Below are 18497 nucleotides of genomic sequence, written 5' to 3' on the forward strand. Positions count from 1 at the left end.
ATCCGTGCGACAGAAACACTCACAGAACACCATTCTAGAGTTAAACCTGAGATCATGGAATGTAAGTGGATAAAGCCAGAGACGGAATTTTGCAGACGTTTTCTCGATGTGATGATGTCTGAGAACTATGTAGAAGCTTTGCTGGTGTAGTGTGGGTACGTACCCACGTCAAACTTAAGAGCGAGGTCTCATGCCGTCCTATGATACGAGAGAATTTCACAAACTAAGTGACACATTGTTCTACCTGACTACGTGACTTCTGTTGAATGCAGCACTATACTCCAAAGTGACAGATTTACATTAATCTATGTTTCAATATTATCATCAAGTCTCTGTAAATTGTGATAGGAACATTCTAAAATTCCTTCACTTCCCCGACAGTAGAAATCCACTCCTTGGTCATGGAGCCGTTGCGGAAGTGCTGTGTTGTGTGTGGCGCGTGCCCCCGGACTCCAACCGCGTGTTGATGTAGTCGACGCCGTAGAGCTGCTACTGCCACAGCTGTCGCGGCAGAGTAGAGACACGATGAGATATAACGTCAGTCCCCGTAGATTAACGGGAGAAAAAAACCTGAAAAACTTCCGAAAGGGCGTTCCTCGCGTAGTCGTTGTATCTCAATTACAAGTCCGCAGCGTTTCCACTTAGGCGAACTCGTATAATTGATGCTTTTTATTATTAATATTGTATTGTTAATTGCCCGGATTTGCATTAGTTATTAATTCTTCTCTCGTTCGCATACCACACACCACTGATTGCGAGGAAATATTTGAGTTAACAGTATTTTTCTTACGCTGTTGTCTCGTTGCTATGGAATTGTTGTGCTGGTATGCAGCGAGATCCAGAGATACTCTTTGATTCAGTCTTTGTAAGACTGCGTCGTAATACGAAAATATTTTAAAGTTCACTTCTCAACTAATGACGTGAATATTTTCACTTCAATGAAATAGTTTCTCATGAGTGGTCGTTGATTTAGTCATTTAGTCATTTAACGATGCAATCCACACCGGGTATCTAACTGGTAACGAAAACTTTATTGTTATTTTGCCACTAAATACTTATAACTCCCGCACCACACGCACACGGAATAGTTTAGTTAAGTCAGTCAGATTGAGTTATAGTTTCTTGGCAATTACCACAACTCAACACTTTAGCGTAATTGTTTTATCTTCATGATGTCGTGTACTTGGGTCGTGCTCGAGACTAATTGCGTGTATTCTTTCATAGGATGTTCACTTCTCCTTAAGGTCCAACTAATTTAAAGTCAAGTCCAATGTTCAATAATTCCGTTATTAGATTTCAATTAACCCGTAGTGCACGGTTAAATGAGTCTATCTGTTCCTGTCTCAGTTCATAAAATCAGTTTCTTAAGCAGTGAATCCCGTCACGCAACAAACACTTCTAAACTCGAAAACAATCTCGTTACGATTCGTAATCTCAATAATTCAGATCAGAACTGCTCTCGTACGTCTGAACTGGATGAGTTCTAGCAAGCGACTTCTTCTGTGGAAGAGCATTGTAGGCGCATTGAATTTCTTCGTTGCGCTTACAACTCTCTTCCACATAAAAGTTATCTCTGATGACATTACTTTGGACTTAACTTTTGAGATATTAATTTCACATTTGTCACATGGATATTTGTCCATTGCTGAAATACGATGTTTCTTCTTTCTCTTTCGCTTACAAATATGCTCAGTGGTGTACAATGTAGTCGTTGACAAAACCCGTTCCTGTTAGCTCATCAGCAAAGATGTCGTAACTGCCAAGATAGCTTTCCCTACTTCATGTTCTTTCTTTATTGACTTTAAGGTGGTCGTTGTGGCGTTACAGTGTGAACATCTTCGTAGTTGTACAATCTGTTTCCCCCTTGGTGTTTTTCAGCCTCCCGAAAAGATTGAAATCATAGGGTGCACGACATAGCCTTCTGGATCACGTTCAACTTGTTTGCAACATTTTGTTATAGGTTCCTTGCACACTGCGTTTTCTTTAATGCATACAGGAGTGACGAAGAAATGCTGTTCATGAACACAGAATTCAGATATTAATTTATTCTACATCTAATATCAGATAGTAAAAATAATATATAACTTTGTTGCTGTAGTTGCAGCTTCATTTGCTAACAGTAGATTTGAACGTAGAAATACACTATGTGACCAAAAGTATCCGGACACCTGGCTCAAAACAATATGAAGATGTGCTCGATCGTGTTGAAATATGCAATCGCCATCCCCGAATTGCTCTTCAACATTGGGAAGCAAGAAGGTGCTTAAAACATCAATATAGGCCTGTGCTGTGATAGTGCCACGCAAAACAAGAAGGGGTGCAAGCCCGCTCCAAGAAAAACAAGACGCTGGCAGATGACGTTCACCGGACATCCGCCGTAACCACACCCTGCAGTCGGATCGCCACATTGTGTACCGTGATTCGTCACTACACACAACATTTTTCCACTGCTCAACAGTTCAATGTTTACCCTCCTTACACCAAACGAGACGTCGTTTGCCATTTACCCTGCGTGATGTGTGGCTTATGAGCAGCCGCTCGACCACGAAATCCAAGTTTTATCACTTCCCCCCTAACTGTCATAGTACTTGCAGTGGACCCTGAGGCAGTTTGGAATTCCTGTGTGATGCTCTGGATAGATGTCTGCCTGTTACACATTACGACCCTCTTCAACTGTCGCCGGTCTCTGTCAGTCAACAGACTAGGTCGGCCTGTACGCTTTTGTGCTGTAGGTGCCCCTTCACGTTTCCACTTCTCTATGACATCGGAAACAGTGGATCTAGGGATGTTTAGGAGTGTGTAAATCTCGCGTAGAGATGTATGACACAAGTGACACACTATCACCTGACCACGTTCGAAGTCCGTGAATTCTGCGGAGATCCCCATTTTGCACTCTCATAATGCCTAATGACTACTGAGATCGTTGATATGGAATACCTGGCAGTAAGTGGCAACAAAATGCACCTAATATTAAAAACGTATGTTTTCGGTGGTGTTTGGACAGTTTTGGTCACATAGTGTATACACAGATACGGAAGATTTATAAATCTGTCACTCTTCCGTACAATATCCATTCAGTACATCACAAGCCCTGACCACTATGTAAGTCTATTAATGCTATTCAGTTGGCAAACTCACAAAATGGGGTCAGTACATGAACGTTAGAACTTAAGCACACCCGTCTCTGGACCTCCAGAGAGGGGATGCTTGCATCTCGTTTCTGTGACGTCATCGTTCGTGGCAGCGCCCTCTTGTGCCGCGGTGGCGGCTATAGGAAACGTGGCCGCGTAACTGGCGGCGCTCGTATTTGGAAGTGCGGCCAACCCGGTAGCGGACGATTCCGCACATTTCGCTGTGGGTGAACGCGATGTTGCATTTGGTACAAATATCGCCACAAGTGTAGAGTGAATCTGTGATCAATTTAGACGTTTTTCCCACAGGCATCATACTGTTCCGCGTACTTCATCTTTGGAGCGCGTTTCCAGCTGCCACGCTGTTTCGCTCCCACATTGTGATGCGCCTGTTATCCGTGCCGTAGTGGACCTGTGTCTGCAGGAAACCCTGGACGTGCACTCTCTTCTGACCATGCGACACTCTTGTTGAGCGATGGTCTTACCGTGGGACGATGTGTGTAACTTTGTTCTTGAAGTCCCTACGTGTAAGGACGCTGTAGCTCGAATTGAAAAGACAGATACTTGTAATTGTCACAGGATGACAGTATAATAGTGCACAAAAGTCTTCGAGATTAGGGAGTGGGATTCAGATCATGTTCACGTGGTACTCTATTCTGTTCTGATCTGTGAAAGTCATGCAGCAACAACTGTTATTGAGAGTAACTTCTGCCTACGATAAACAACAGCAGTGGCGGGACGTGGAGGTCAGGTGACTGGACTTTTATTGACATTTACCGTAGGGAGCCCTTATTTTCCCTTTGTCATCAGTATTCTGACTATTTTGATACGGACAGCCACGAATACCTCTCCTGCACCAACCTGTTCATCTCAGAGCACCACTTGCAGAAAACGTCCTCAGTTATGCGTATGTTTTCGGATAGGGTCCGCCTTTAGCAAAATACGATTTTGTTTTTTAACTCCAACATGTTTCACTGCAGTTGCAGCATCTTCAGAGGGCTGTTAAAGATAATAATGTTCTTTAATGTTTGTATACATGTAACTATTGGTTTTTGAATCGTAGATACAGATATTTAAAAAAACGCATAAAATTATGAATTCATACCTTTTTACCACATATTGTGGTTTTTCTGATGTACTGTGTTTCTACAGTGACTGTTTTGTTCCACAGTTTGTCAGCTGCAACCACTTACACCTTAAAGTAGATAAATTGTTGAAACCAAACTTACGATTTGAAAATTGTTATTTCTATGCCTGAAATTAATTAATTCTGTGTGTGTGTGTGTGTGTGTGTGTGTGTGTGTGTGTGTGTGTGTGTGTGTGTGCGTGTGTGTGTGCGTGTCTGTGTGCGTGTGTGAGAGAGAGAGAGAGAGAGAGAAGAGAGACAGATAGAGAGAGAAAGAGAGAATAGGTTTGAGGGTTTTTCATGATTATTATTACAAGTACATTTTTGTGTGGGAGTGTGTGGGAGAAAAAGAGAGAGAGAGAGACAGACAGACAGAGAGAAAGAGCGAGTGTGACAGTAGGTTTGAGGATTTTGTGTGTGTGTGTGTGTGTGTGTGTGTGTGTGTGTTTGTGTATGGGATGGGGGGTTGGGAGAGGGGTGAGAGCTCTATAGGTTTTCTTGTCTAATAATTCTTTGAGGGCAAAGAACAGAGTTCCATTGCAGAGAGCTGTATATTCATTTATCACTTGTTTTGCTTCCACTGTGACTTTTTGTATCTGATAATTTTCTTCAATTATTAGTTTTTGTGGGGGGCTGTTGTTGCAGTCGAGAATTTTCAAATCTGTATTGATGTTTGTTGGGTTATGTTTCTTGTCCATAAGGTGTTCAGCAAATGTGGAATGACAGCTGTTACTTTTTAATGCGCTTCTGTGTTCTGTGTATCTGGTATTAAAATTTCAGCTTGTTTGGCCTATATAAACTGATTTGCAGTCCTGACATGGTAGTCAGTCTGTGCGTGTTGGTTGAGCTTAGTTTTCTCTGTGTTGAGTAGTGTGTCCTGTAGGCTATTTTTACCACTTGTTTTTTGAGTATGTTGCCTATTCTGTGGACTGCTTTGTTGTTGTAGCTGAGAGTGAACCATTGAACCATTTGTTTGTCATTGTGGGTCTTTCTTGGTGTGTTTGTAAGTTCATGAGAAGGCGTTTGTTTTTGTATGTTGGATGTCCTTTTTAATTTTGTTTTAATTTTGTGGTTCAGTTTGTCTACAGTGTTTGTGTCATATCCATTCTCTACTGCTATTTGTCTATAATAATAATTTGTCTATAATAATAATAATAATGAAAAACCCTCAAACCTGCTCTCTCTCTCTCTCTCTCTCTCTCTCTCTCTCTCTCTCTCTCTCACACACACACACACACACACACACACACACACAAATGCACAGACACCTCTGAAAGATTCCAAATGACCGCCAGGAACACCTTCAACTGTTCCACTGTTAGCCATCTTGTTTTTACACCTTCAATTGTTCCACTGTCCGCCATGTTTGTTTTTACAGCTGGTAAACAGTGAAACAGTGACAGTGACAGTAACAGTGACAGCTCAGAATATGATGTTTGACAGTGATGAAGATGAGAATAAAGAAATGTAAGTGAAACATAATGTAAACACACACACACACACACTGGTGATCTCTCGGCCATTTTCTGTGTCACAACTTCCCATTTGCTTTCCTGAAAAACCTAGTCAGCATCCCTCTATAATGAGTGAGATGTTGAGCTCAGAAAGAAGAAGAGGCGTTAGTACTGTGCTATGCATAGCTTGGGGGTAAGTTTTTCTAGAAGAATAAAAAAGAAGGAAAAAAAGCGCAGTGTGAAAGTGTTATGTGGAATGCTAAATTTTTTATAATCATTATTATTATTTATTTCTATAACATGTTTTTTACCATACCCCTACTCAGTTTTATCTAAGTAATTCAATGTATAAAATGTATTGCACAACAGGTACTTTGTAAAATTGTTCAAATGGCTCTGAGCACTATGGGACTCAACTGCTGTGGTCATAAGTCCCCTAGAACTTGGAACTACTTAAACCTAACTAACCTAAGGACATCACACACATCCATGCCCTAGGCAGGATTCGAACCTGCGACCGTAGTGGTCGTGCGGTTCCAGACTGTAGCGCCTTTAACCGCTCGGCCACTCCGGCCGGCGGTACTTTATAGCTACCTTTTTAAATAAGTTTATTTTTACAGCTTCTTTAATCTCTTATGGTAATTTATTGTACAGTTTTATTCCTTGGTAGAAAATGCTGTTTTGAGTTTTATATTCATCTTTTGTTGGTAAATGTAAGCTGAGTCTAGCTCTTGTTCCATGGTCATGGACAGAGCTGTTTGTGCAATAATTGCCAATATTATTTTTGATGTATACAACTGACTGGTATTTATAAAAGAAGGGTTTGCTGTTGTAACGTAATATAACAGGACGTTAAGACCTTGATTTCAATGGACAGATAGCACTTTTTCTTTTTCAAAATGACAAAGGCGGCTTTATAGTGTGATAGGCTATTCTTCCAAAATATGTTGTAAAGTTCTCGCATTATCCGCTGGGATGCGAACGGTACTCATATACACTGAAGAGCATGCGGATATGCCTAACAGAATCATCCAGCTAGCATACTTCCTCACTGCTGCAATTTTAGAAGAAAAAAGGACTCCAACGGCCACAACGTGAATTTCACTACTCTCGTGTAACGGCTTCTCAGTTTACTTCTCGGTGAATAGGTGCCGTGCTACGCTTCTTTCTGAAAATAAACACATAACTGGTCCCTTGTATGTGCAATGTGTTCCAATTATCAATAGCTTACTTGCATCACCAACACAACACTCTCTCGTAATGATTTTCTTTCAGTTAAAGGTTATAATTGAATTTTAACGGAAGAGAAGCAGATTGCAATCTGATTAACGAAAGGGAGGAAATGATTGATTACTTATATATATATTTTTTCTGGTATCCAATTAATTATCGTTCACTCGTCATCTGCAATCTGTCGAAAAGTTTATCGATGCAAATTGCTCTTTCCTTCTTAAAATTTCACAGCAAAACCCTTTTCTGTGTCCATTATCTCACATACCATTTTCATTATCATTCCTGAAGAAGACATTACATTTCCTTTCTCCACCCAAAAAGTAAGAACGTACCTAATAATAAACAATTTTAATTTTACAACGCAGTATCAAAGAATAATTATCGTTTGTATAACTACACCTATGCCGAAAATTAAAAACAAACTCGCTGGCGCTGTTTAGTTGTCTCACTTCCTCACATGCAACATTTTTGTCTTCATTCTTCGCTTCTTTCTAATTCTCCTAATTCTCCACAGACAATGATTCTCTCTTTTTTCGTAGAATCCATATTTCCGTTATTTTGCGTCATGAAAACTAAAAAACAAAAATGAGCTGCTTATCTCTCCTTACTTACGCAATTTAAAAACATTTTACTCAACTGATATTTCACTTGTATGTTGTGAGAAATTATTTGCTTCTTCTTGGAGGCGAAAACCACACAGCTTGCAAACGAAAATCGCGTGAAAAAATACAGGGGGGGGGGGGGGGGGGGGGGAAGCGTTCCCTTACAAACTTTATGGGTAGGAGGCAAAAGAATATTCACAGTTTCTGTCCCGAAAGACTGTTACTGAAGTTATCCCGAGATGTACGCCATCTTTCTTAGAGTATATGACTGTTATCCTGTTTTGGCGTACCCATTGTATTACCCCTTCCTCAGTTAAACAAACCTGTCATCAATCGTACTGTCTTTCTTTTTGTATACGCTCGACGTCTCCTTTGAGTCCGGCCTGACACAGATCTCATACTCTTGAGAACTATTTCAGTACTGGTAGCACGGGTGTGCGGTCCCTTTATTAAATAAATTTCCCCTCCCCAGCACACGTCCCACGAACAGCGAACTATAATTTTTCATTTCGCGACTGCCCAAATTTGAATTTCTGTGCATCTACGTTCCTAAACGGTTACAAAGGTCAACCATTACCAGTTGTAGTTTAACCCTATGCCCCGTGGCCTAGGGGTAGCGTCTTTGATTCATAATCAAAACGTCTTCGGTCCCGGGTTCGATCCCCCCCCCCCCCCCCGCCACTGCCTAAATTTTGATAAATAATCAGCATTGGCAGCCGAAGACTTCCGGCATAAGAAGTCAGCCTCATTCTGCCAACGGCCTTGTCAAAGAGGGCGGAGGAGCGGATAGATGTTCAGGGCACTCTCTTGTCCTAGGGGTGGGAAATCGCCCCTAAAGGCGGAAGAATCAGCAATCATCAACGACATGAGGATGCAGAAGGCAATGGAAACCACTGCATTAAAGACACGTAATGTGTATCCACAGGACATGTGGCCTGTAACTGAAGAAGTGTCATGATGATCTCTCCATTGGCAAAAGATTCCGGAATAGTCCCCCATTCGAATCTCCGGAAGGGGACTGCCAAGGGGGAGGTTACCATGAGAAAAAGACTGAATAATCAACGAAAGGATAACGTTCTACGAGTCGGGGCGTGGAATGTCAGAAGCTTGAACGTGGTAGGGAAACTAGAAAATCTGAAAAGGGAAATGCAAAGGATCAATCTAGATATAGTAGGGGTCAGTGAAGTGAAGTGGAAGGAACACAAGGATTTCTGGTCAGACGAGTATCGGGTAATATCAACAGCAGCAGAAAATGGTATAACAGGATTCGTTATGAATATAGGTAGGGCAGAGGGTGTGTTACTGTGAACAGTTCAGTGACCGGGTTGTTCTAATTAGAATCGACAGCAGACCAACACCGACAACCATAGTTCAGGTATACATGCCGACGTCGCAAGCTGAAGATGAACAGATAGAGAAAGTGTATGAGGATATTGAAAGGGTAATGCAGTATGTAAAGGGGGACGAAAATCTAATAGTCATGGGCGACTGGAATGCAGTTGTAGGAGAAGGAGTAGAAGAGAAGGTTACAGGAGAATATGGGCTTGGGACGAGGAATGAAAGAGGAGAAAAACTAATTGAATTCAGTAACAAGTTTCAGCTAGTAATAGCGAATACCCTGTTCAAGAATCACAAGAGGAGGAGGTATACTTGGAAAAGGCCGGGAGATACGGGAAGATTTCAATTAGATTACATCATGGTCAGGCAGAGATTCCGAAATCAGATACTGGATTGTAAGGCGTACGCAGGAGCAGATATAGACTCAGATCACAATATAGTAGTGATGAAGAGTAGGCTGAATTTCAAGACATTAGTCAGGAAGAATCAATACGCAAAGAAGTGGGATACGGAAGTACTAAGGAATGACGAGATACGTTTGAAGTTCTCTAACGCTATAGATACAGCAATAAGGAATAGCGCAGTAGGCAGTACAGTTGAAGAGGAATGGACATCTCTAAAAAGGGCCATCACAGAAGTTGGGAAGGAAAACATAGGTACAAAGAAGGTAGCTGCGAAGAAACCATGGGTAACAGAAGAAATACTTCAGTTGATTGATGAAAGGAGGAAGTACAAACATGTTTCGGGAAAATCAGGAATACAGAAATACAAGTCGCTGAGGAATGAAATAAATAGGAAGTGCAGGGAAGCTAAGACGAAATGGCTGCAGGAAAAATGTGAAGACATCGAAAAAGATATGATTGTCGGAAGGACAGACTCAGCATACAGGAAAGTCAAAACAACCTTTGGTGACATTAAAAGCAACGGTGGTAACATTAAGAGTGCAACGGGATTTCCACTGTTAAATGCAGAGGAGAGAGCAGATAGGTGGAAAGAATACATTGAAAGCCTCTATAAGGGTGAAGATTTGTCTGATGTGATAGAAGAAGAAACAGGAGTCGATTTAGAAGAGATAGGGGATCCAGTATTAGATTCGGAATTTAAAAGAGCTTTGGAGGACTTACGGTCAAATAAGGCAGAAGGGATAGATAATATTCCATCAGAATTTCTAAAATAATTGGGGGAAGTGGCAACAAAACGACTATTCACGTTGGTGTGTAGAATATATGAGTCCGGCGACATACCATCTGCCTTTCGGAAAAGCATCATCCACACAATTCCGAAGACGGCAAGAGCTGACAAGTGCGAGAACTATCGCACAATCAGCTTAACAGCTCATGCATCGAAGCTGCTTACAAGAATAATATACAGAAGAATGGAAAAGAAAATTGAGAATGCGCTAGGTGACGATCAGTTTGGCTTTAGGAAAAGTAAAGGGACGAGAGAGGCAATTCTGACGTTACGGCTAATAATGGAAGCAAGGCTAAAGAAAAATCAAGACACTTTCATAGGATTTGTCGACCTAGAAAAAGCGTTCGACAATATAAAATGGTGCAAGCTGTTCGAGATTCTGAAAAAAGTACGGGTAAGCTATAGGGAGAGACGGGTCATATACAATATGTACAACAACCAAGAGGGAATAATAAGAGTGGACGATCAAGAACCAAGTGCTCGTATTAAGAAGGGTATAAGACAAGGCTGTAGCCTTTCGCCCCTACTCTTCAATCTGTACATTGAGGAAGCAATGATGGAAATAAAAGAAAGGTTCAGGAGTGGAATTAAAATACAAGGTGAAAGGATATCAATGATACGATTCGCTGATGACATGGCTATCCAGAGCGAAATTGAAGAAGAATTAAATGATCTGATGAACGGAATGAACAGTCTAATGAGTACACAGTATGGTTTGAGAGTAAATCGGAGAAAGACGAAGGTAATGAGAAGTAGTAGAAATGAGAACAGCGAGAAACTTAACATCAGGATTGATGGTCACGAAGTCAATGAAGTTAAGGAATTCTGCTACCTAGGCAGTAAAATAACCAATGACGGACGGAGCAAGGAGGACATCAAAAGCAGACTCGCTATGGCAAAAAAGGCATTTCTGGCCAAGAGAAGGTTACTAGTATCAAATACCGGCCTTAATTTGAGGAAGAAATTTCTGAGGATGTACGTCTGGAGTACAGCATTGTATGGTAGTGAAACATGGACTGTGGGAAAACCGGAACAGAAAGAGAATCGAAGCATTTGAGATGTGGCGCTATAGACGAATGTTGAAAATTAGGTGGACTGATAAGGTAAGGAATGAGGAGGTTCTACGCAGAATCGGAGAGGAAAGGAATATGTGGAAAACACTGATAAGGAGAAGGGACAGGATGATAGGACATCTGCTAAGACATGAGGGAATGACTTCCATGGTACTAGAGGGAGCTGTAGATGGTAAAAACTGAAGAGGAAGACAGATATTGGAATATGTCAAGCAAATAATTGAGGACGTAGGTTGCAAGTGCTACTCTGAGATGAAGAGGTTAGCACAGGAAAGGAATTAGTGGCGGGCCGCATCAAACCAGTCAGTAAACTGATGACCAATAAAAAGGTTGCCCATATAAAGTCTTACAAGGACAACAGAAGTTTAATATTCATTATTTCGTATAATCATAGACCAGATTTAAAACACTGTAATAATATAATGATTGAGAGGTATGATCTTAACACGATAAGACGAAATTACCTTTAGAAACGGTTGTTATGTCATGTGATAGCGTAACTTACGGCGCACAAATTACCAGACGTCAGGCACAACGTCTTTATCAAACTTTGGCTACTAACTCAATTCTTGACACACGTACCACTGAATGTACACTGCTGGCCATTAAAATTGCTACACCAAGAAGAAATGCAGATGATAAACGGGTATTCATTGGACAAATATATTATACTAGAACTGACATTTGATTACATTTTCACGCGATTTGAGCCGGCCGCGGTGGTCTCGCGGTTCTAGGCGCGCAGTCCGGAACCGTGGGACTGCTAAGGTCACAGGTTCGAATCCTGCCTCGGGCATGGATGTGTGTGATGTCCTTAGGTTAGTTAGGTTTAAGTAGTTCTAAGTTCTAGGGGACTGATAACCATAGCAGTTGAGTCCCATAGTGCTCAGAGCCATTTGAGCCACGCGATTTGGGTGCATAGATCCTGACAAATCAGTACCCAGAACAACCACCTCTGGCCGAAACAATAGCCTTGATACGACTGGGTATTGAGTCAAACAGAGCTTGGATGGCGTGTACAGGTACAGCTGCCCATGCAGCTTCAACACGATACCACAGTTCATCAAGAGTAGTGACTGGCGTATTGTGACGAGCCACTTGCTCGGCCACCATTGATGAAACGTTTTCAGTTGGTGAGAGATCTGGAGAATGTGCTGGCCAGAGCAGCAGTCTAACATTTTCTGTATCCAGAAAGGCCCGTACAGGACCTGCAACGTGCGGTCGTGCATGATCCCGATGAAATTTAGGGTTTCGCAGGGATCGTAGCACATCTGAAATGCAACGTCCACTTTTCAAAGTGCGGTCAATGCGAACAAGAGGTGACCGAGACGTGTAACCAATGCACCCCATACCATCACGCCGGGTGATACGCCAGTATGGAGATGACGAATACACGCTTCCAATGTGCGTACACCGCGATGTCGCCAAACACGGATTCGATCATCATGATGCTGTAAACAGAACCTGGATTCATCCGAAAAAATGACGTTTTGCCATTCGTGCACCCAGGTTCGTCGTTGAGTACACCATAGCAGGCACTCCTGTCTGTGAGGCAGCGTCAAGGGTAACCGCAGCCAAGGTCTCCGAGCTGATAGTCCATTCTGCTGGAAACGTCGTCGAACTATTCGTGCAGATGGTTGTTGTCTTGCAAATGTCCCCATATGTTGACTCAGGGATCGAGACGTGGCTACACGATCCGTAACAGTCATGCGGATAAGATGCCTGTCATCTCGACTGCTAGTGATACGAGGCCGTTGGGATCCAGCACGGCGTTCCGTATTACCCTCCTGAACCCACCCATTCCATATTCTGCTAACAGTCATTGGATCTCGAGCAACGCGAGCAGCAATGTCGCGATACGATAAACCGCAATAGCGATAGGCTACAGTCCGAGCTTCATCAAAATCGGAAACGTGATGGTACGCATTTCTCCTCCGTACACGAGGCATCACAACAACGTTTCGCCAGGCAAAGCCAGTCAACTGCTGTTTGTGTATGAGAAATCGGTTGGAAACTTTCCTCATGTCAGTACGTTGTAGGTGTCGCCACCGGTGAGAACTTTGTGTGAATGCTCTGAAAAGCTAATCATTTGCATATCACAGCATCTTCTTCCTGTCGGTTAATTTTCGCGTCTGTAGTACGTCACCTTCGTGGTGTAGCGATTTTAATGGCCAGTAGTGTACAATATACCTTTCGTGTCAACAGGTATGACAACAATTTTATAAGAAGGGCAGCCAAAGACGACCGGAATAAAACAAGGCAAGAAGGCAAGGAAGAGAAGTTTCTCCTAGTGCACTTAGCATATGTGAAGGGTGCCAGAGAACGATCACGCAACGTCCTCCGCTAATAAAGTTTCAAAGCGATTCCCCGCAGAAGCCTCAGGAGCCACAACACAATTGGTTTCAGTTATATGAATGTGTGATGTGTGTTCTCTCGGACATGTCCCAAAAGAATAGACACCACGCATTCATATAATTGATTCGCCTGGACGGCAATGGACCCACCTTCTTCAGTGCAGATGCACGTGTACGTCGGACCTCCTGCAGGGATCTCAGAGTAGCGAGCTTGGAGGAACTGAACGTCCCGGATGAAGCAGTGGTTAACGCACCTGCCTAGTAAGCAGGAGCATCCGGGTTTGAATCCCGATTCGGTACATATTTTCAATCGTCGTCACTGATTCCGCGTAATGTTCCGATGAAGCTGACATCAGTAATCCCTTTCCTTCACTATCTCCCCCCTCCAACCTCAACTTACATACAGTAGGTTCAAATGGTTCAAATGGCTCTGGGCACTATGGGACTTAACATCTATGGTCATCAGTCCCCTAGAACTTAGAACTACTTAAACCTAACTAATCTAAGGACACCACACACATCCATGCCCGAGGCAGGATTCGAACCTGCGACCGTAGGGGTCACGCGGTTCCAGACTGAAGCGCCTAGAACCCCACGGCCACACCGGCCGGCCATACAGTAGGTTTAGTCGAGGATGCAGTGAACAGCGCATGGGTAGCAGAACATGCACAGCTCAGTAATGGAAAAGACGGATAGTCAACGACCTCCGTCCTCTCCTCTTCCTTGCTTCATGACTATCTTATTGTATTCTAGGGCCAATATAGTTCTACATCTGTGACGTTTTGCCACCGATTGTCTGCAATAAAGAGGAACATCTTTACTGCTGCAAAATCCGTCTTCCCCTGACGAAGGCCGTTGTAATGAGTATGAAATGTCGATGAGTATGGCGGCGAACTTGTGAAGGGTCCTACTGTGTCTCGGCTACTTGCCAACCAGGCATACACGGGCACCCAGGCATCGTCTACCGCAACCAGGCAAGTGCATGCAGGCCAATCACCGACCCGCTCTCGCCTCGCAATTTTAGTTAATTTTTCGAACAAAAACCACTTAAACAAATACTATTTTAAAGTGTTTTATACAATGATGCTGTACTACAGCCAGAAGAATTTTAATCATTATGACACCGGTCACAGAAACCTACGAAGGTATGGGGCTCAGAACGCCTTTGTAACAAAGGACGCGACATTAGAGAAACCAGATGGTAATATTACACTGTCGGTGTGCATTTTCTGAGTGAGCCATACGCTTTATTCCAACTTTCCAGCTTTCAGATAAATTTTCGGACCAAGGCAAGTTTTTATCACTTCCTTGGGTAACTGCTTATTCAAGATCGGTATCAATGTAAAGATTAGTCGTCTTGCACTGGTTTGAAATAACCTGTCGACAACAAAAGTGTTCGACAAAGTGTCCAGAAAGGAAGTTTGATACATCCCTGTCCACTAAAAATGCCCAGAACGTCAATTTGATGTTCTTATGAAATACCAAAAAGTCCGTCACAGATGCAATATACTCCCATCGTCAACAATACCCAGCACAGCAATCTCTGCCGCGCGGGATTAGCTGAGCGGCCTATGGCGCTGCAGTCATGGATTGTAAGGCTGGTCCCGGCGGAGGTTCGAGTCCTCCCTCGGGCATGGGTGTGTGTGTTTGTCCTTAGGATAATTTAGGTTAAGTAGTGTGTATGCTTAGGGACTGATCACCTTAGCAGTTACGTCCCATAAGATTTCACACACATTTGAACATTTGAACAACAACTTCTGAGATGTCTCTCGTTCTAAACGAAAGCTTGTTAAAATTGTAATTACACGAGATGATTTGCATTTCCCGCTACGAAAATGTGTTTTCCACGTTTCCCCCAAAATTTCCTGTCAGCGACATTCCAACTGTGTTAAAATATTGATAATTAGTCGCACTTCATTACCTTATTTCCTATTAGACCCTTTTGATTATAGCCACTACAACCATCGCTTTACAGAACACGTCGATTTTCTTCCATCCTCGTCGGTATCCTGCCTGAGGGGTGGTCTTCACATGTAACTCTCCGTGCAGTCCTGCCATTTGCTACCTTCTTTTCCTCCTAATTGTTTCCTATCCTTATGCTATCCACTATCTGGTATCTGCTTCTTCTTCTTCTTCTTCTTCTTCTTCTTCTTCTTCTTCTTCTCCTTCTATTCAACGTTCCAATCCGAGCATGGATTAATAAAGAGTCTCTTCTCATCCAGGGTCCAAGTTAGCTGTGCTTCCTCTTCCTGATTAGCTTTAAAATTTCTCTCTCTGTCCCCATCTTCTCAGCACCTGATTTCTCACTTTTTCTTCAGTCTGTATAATCAATTGACAATGAACGATTTATATTTCATCTCTTGTGGCCCCACCGTCCCCTGCCAATTAAACAACAATAGTCAATCATCTTCCACCATTGTTTTTGTGAGTGCAGTGTGACTGTCTTTAGAAAGAAATTTCTCTCCTGGGATTGCGTTGGGTTGTTTGGGGGAAGAGACGAAACAGCGAGGTCATCGGTCTCATCGGATTAGGGAAGGATGGGGAAGGAAGTCGGCCGTGCCCGTTCAAAGGAACCATCCCGGGATTTGTCTGGAGCGATTTAGGGAAATCACGGTAAACCTAAATCAGGATGGCCGGACGCGGGATTGAACCGTCGTCCTCCCGAATGCGAGTCCAGTGTGCTAACCACTGCGCCACCTCGCTTGGTTCTCCTGGGAATCCCCGTCACTGCAATGTGAAGATGCAGATTAGTTGAGCTGGTTTCGAAGCATTAAGTACCTGTGCAGAATGTATGTAATGTGAATACACTCGTTAACGCAGAAAATCTGATGGCTAGCAAGACCTGTTCCACGCAACAAATTCGTGTTAATTTCTGAAGCAAATCTCTTCGCGTTCAGGCACTCTGCAGCTGATCGGAGGCAGAAGCTGTTGATCGCCGTTCCGTGCTCGATGGGGTGGAAGACCCTAGCTGCGTCCATTATTGAGGCGGACATAAGCGGCCGCCCAGCTGTTTGTCGGGGGCGGTGCGTGGGTGGCGCGAGTAGCGTGGGCGGCGGGGATGGCGGGGGCGGCGAAGACTGTCCCGTGCCTGCGTGCACCTGCCGCCCCCGCAACTCCCGACCTCTCCCCCTACACACGACGCTCTGCTGGGGCAGCGCTTCGCCAGGGCGGAAGCGGATTAATCAGGACAGGCGGTGCGACACAGTAGCGGTCCAAAGCTCTCTTCCGCCTGCAGTCCCGGGCATCACGGAACCACCGCACGGACTACAGCGCAGCGCTTCCGTGTCTGATGTTTCAACTCGACGGTGTTCTGCCTCCAGACATCTTTTTTCATAGCTAAAACGGGAAACATGGCGTTCACTGAATATGATGTATTCGGAGATGGTACGCCGTACGGTCCTGCCTTCTTTCATCTACATCTACATCTACATCTATACTCCGCAAGCCACCCACCGGTGTGCACTTTACGTGCCACTGTCATTACCTCCCTTTACTGTTCCAGTCGTGTATGGTTCGCGGGAAGAACGACTGCCGGAAATTCGTGATCTCCTCGGCAGTTATAAGTAGGGGGAAGCAATATATTCGATACCTCATCCAGAATCGCACCCTCTCGAAACCTGGACAGGAAGCTACACCGCGATGCAGAACGCCTCTCTTGCAGAGTCTGCCACTTGAGTCTGCTAAACATCTCCGTAACGCTATCACGCTTACCAAATAACCCTCTGACGAAACGCGCCGCTCTTCTTTGGATCTTCTCTATCTCCTCTGTCAACCCGAACCTGGTACGGATCCCACACTGATGAGCAATACTCAAGTATAGGTCGAACGAGTGTTTTGTAAGCCACGTCCTTTGTTGATGGACTACATTTCCTAAGGACTCTCCCAATGTATCTCAACCGGGCACCCGCCTTACCAACAATTAATTTTACATGATAATTCCACTTGAAATCGTTTCGTACGCATACTCCAAGATATTTTACAGAAGTAACACCTACTAGTGTTTGTTCCGCTATCATATAATCATATAATAAAGGATGCTTCTTTCTATGTATTCGCAAAACGTTACATTTGCCTATATTAAGGGTCAGTTGCCACTCCCTGCACCAAGTGCCTATCCGCTGCTGATTTTCCTGCATTTCGCTGCAATTTTCTAATGCTGCAACTTCTCTGTATACTACAGCATCATCCGCGAAAAGCCACACCGAACGTCCGACACTATCTACTAGGTCATTTATATATATTGTGAAAAGCAATGGTCCCATAACACTCCCCTGTGGCACGCCAGAGGTTACTTTAACGTCTGTAGACGTCTCTCCATTGATAACAACATGCTGTGTTCTATTTGCTAAAAACTCTTCAATCCAGCCACACAGCTGGTCTGATATTCCGTAGGCTCTTACCTTGTTTATCAGGCGACAGTGCGGAACTGTATCGAACGCCTTCCGGAAATCAAGGAAAATGGCATCTACGTGGGAGCCTGTATCTAATATTTTCTGGGTCTCATGAACAAATAAATTGAGTTGGGTCTCACACGATCGCTGTTTCCGGAATCCATGTTGATTCCTACAGAGTAGATTCTGGGTTTCCAGAAATGACATGATACGCGAGCAGAAAACATGTTCTAAAATTCTACAACAGATCGATGTCAGAGATATAGGCCCATAGATTTGCACGTCTGCTCGATGACCCTTCTTGAAGACTGGAACTACCTGTGCTCTTTTCCAATCATTTGGAACCTTCCGTTCCTCTAGAGACTTGCGGTACACGGCTGTTAGAAGGGGGGCAAGTTCTTTCGCGTACTCTGTGTAGAATCGAGTTGGTATCCCGTCAAGAGTGATGGCTGGGTGTTGTGTGATGTCCTTAGGTTAGTTAGGTTTAAGTAGTTCTAAGTTCTAGGGGACTGATGACCATAGATGTGAAGTCCCACAGTGCTCAGAGCCGTTATCCCGTCAAGTCCAGTGGACTTTCCTCTGTTGAGTGATTTCAGTTGCTTTT

At 43.5% G+C, this 18497-nt stretch overlaps 1 protein-coding gene across 1 annotated transcript in view; it reads right to left on the bottom strand.

Annotated features, from left to right (window-relative positions):
- Positions 1-16466: 16466 nt before the first annotated feature.
- LOC126191593 (uncharacterized) overlaps positions 16467-18497 on the bottom strand; it is a 147687-nt gene continuing 145656 nt past the window's right edge. The window contains exon 2 of the mRNA XM_049934391.1: positions 16467-16631. Coding sequence (XP_049790348.1) covers positions 16467-16631 — 165 coding nt within the window. The remainder of the gene's footprint in view (positions 16632-18497) is intronic.

The sequence above is a fragment of the Schistocerca nitens genome, chromosome 1 (genome assembly GCF_023898315.1).
Source record: "Schistocerca nitens isolate TAMUIC-IGC-003100 chromosome 1, iqSchNite1.1, whole genome shotgun sequence".
Taxonomy (NCBI): domain Eukaryota; kingdom Metazoa; phylum Arthropoda; class Insecta; order Orthoptera; family Acrididae; genus Schistocerca; species Schistocerca nitens.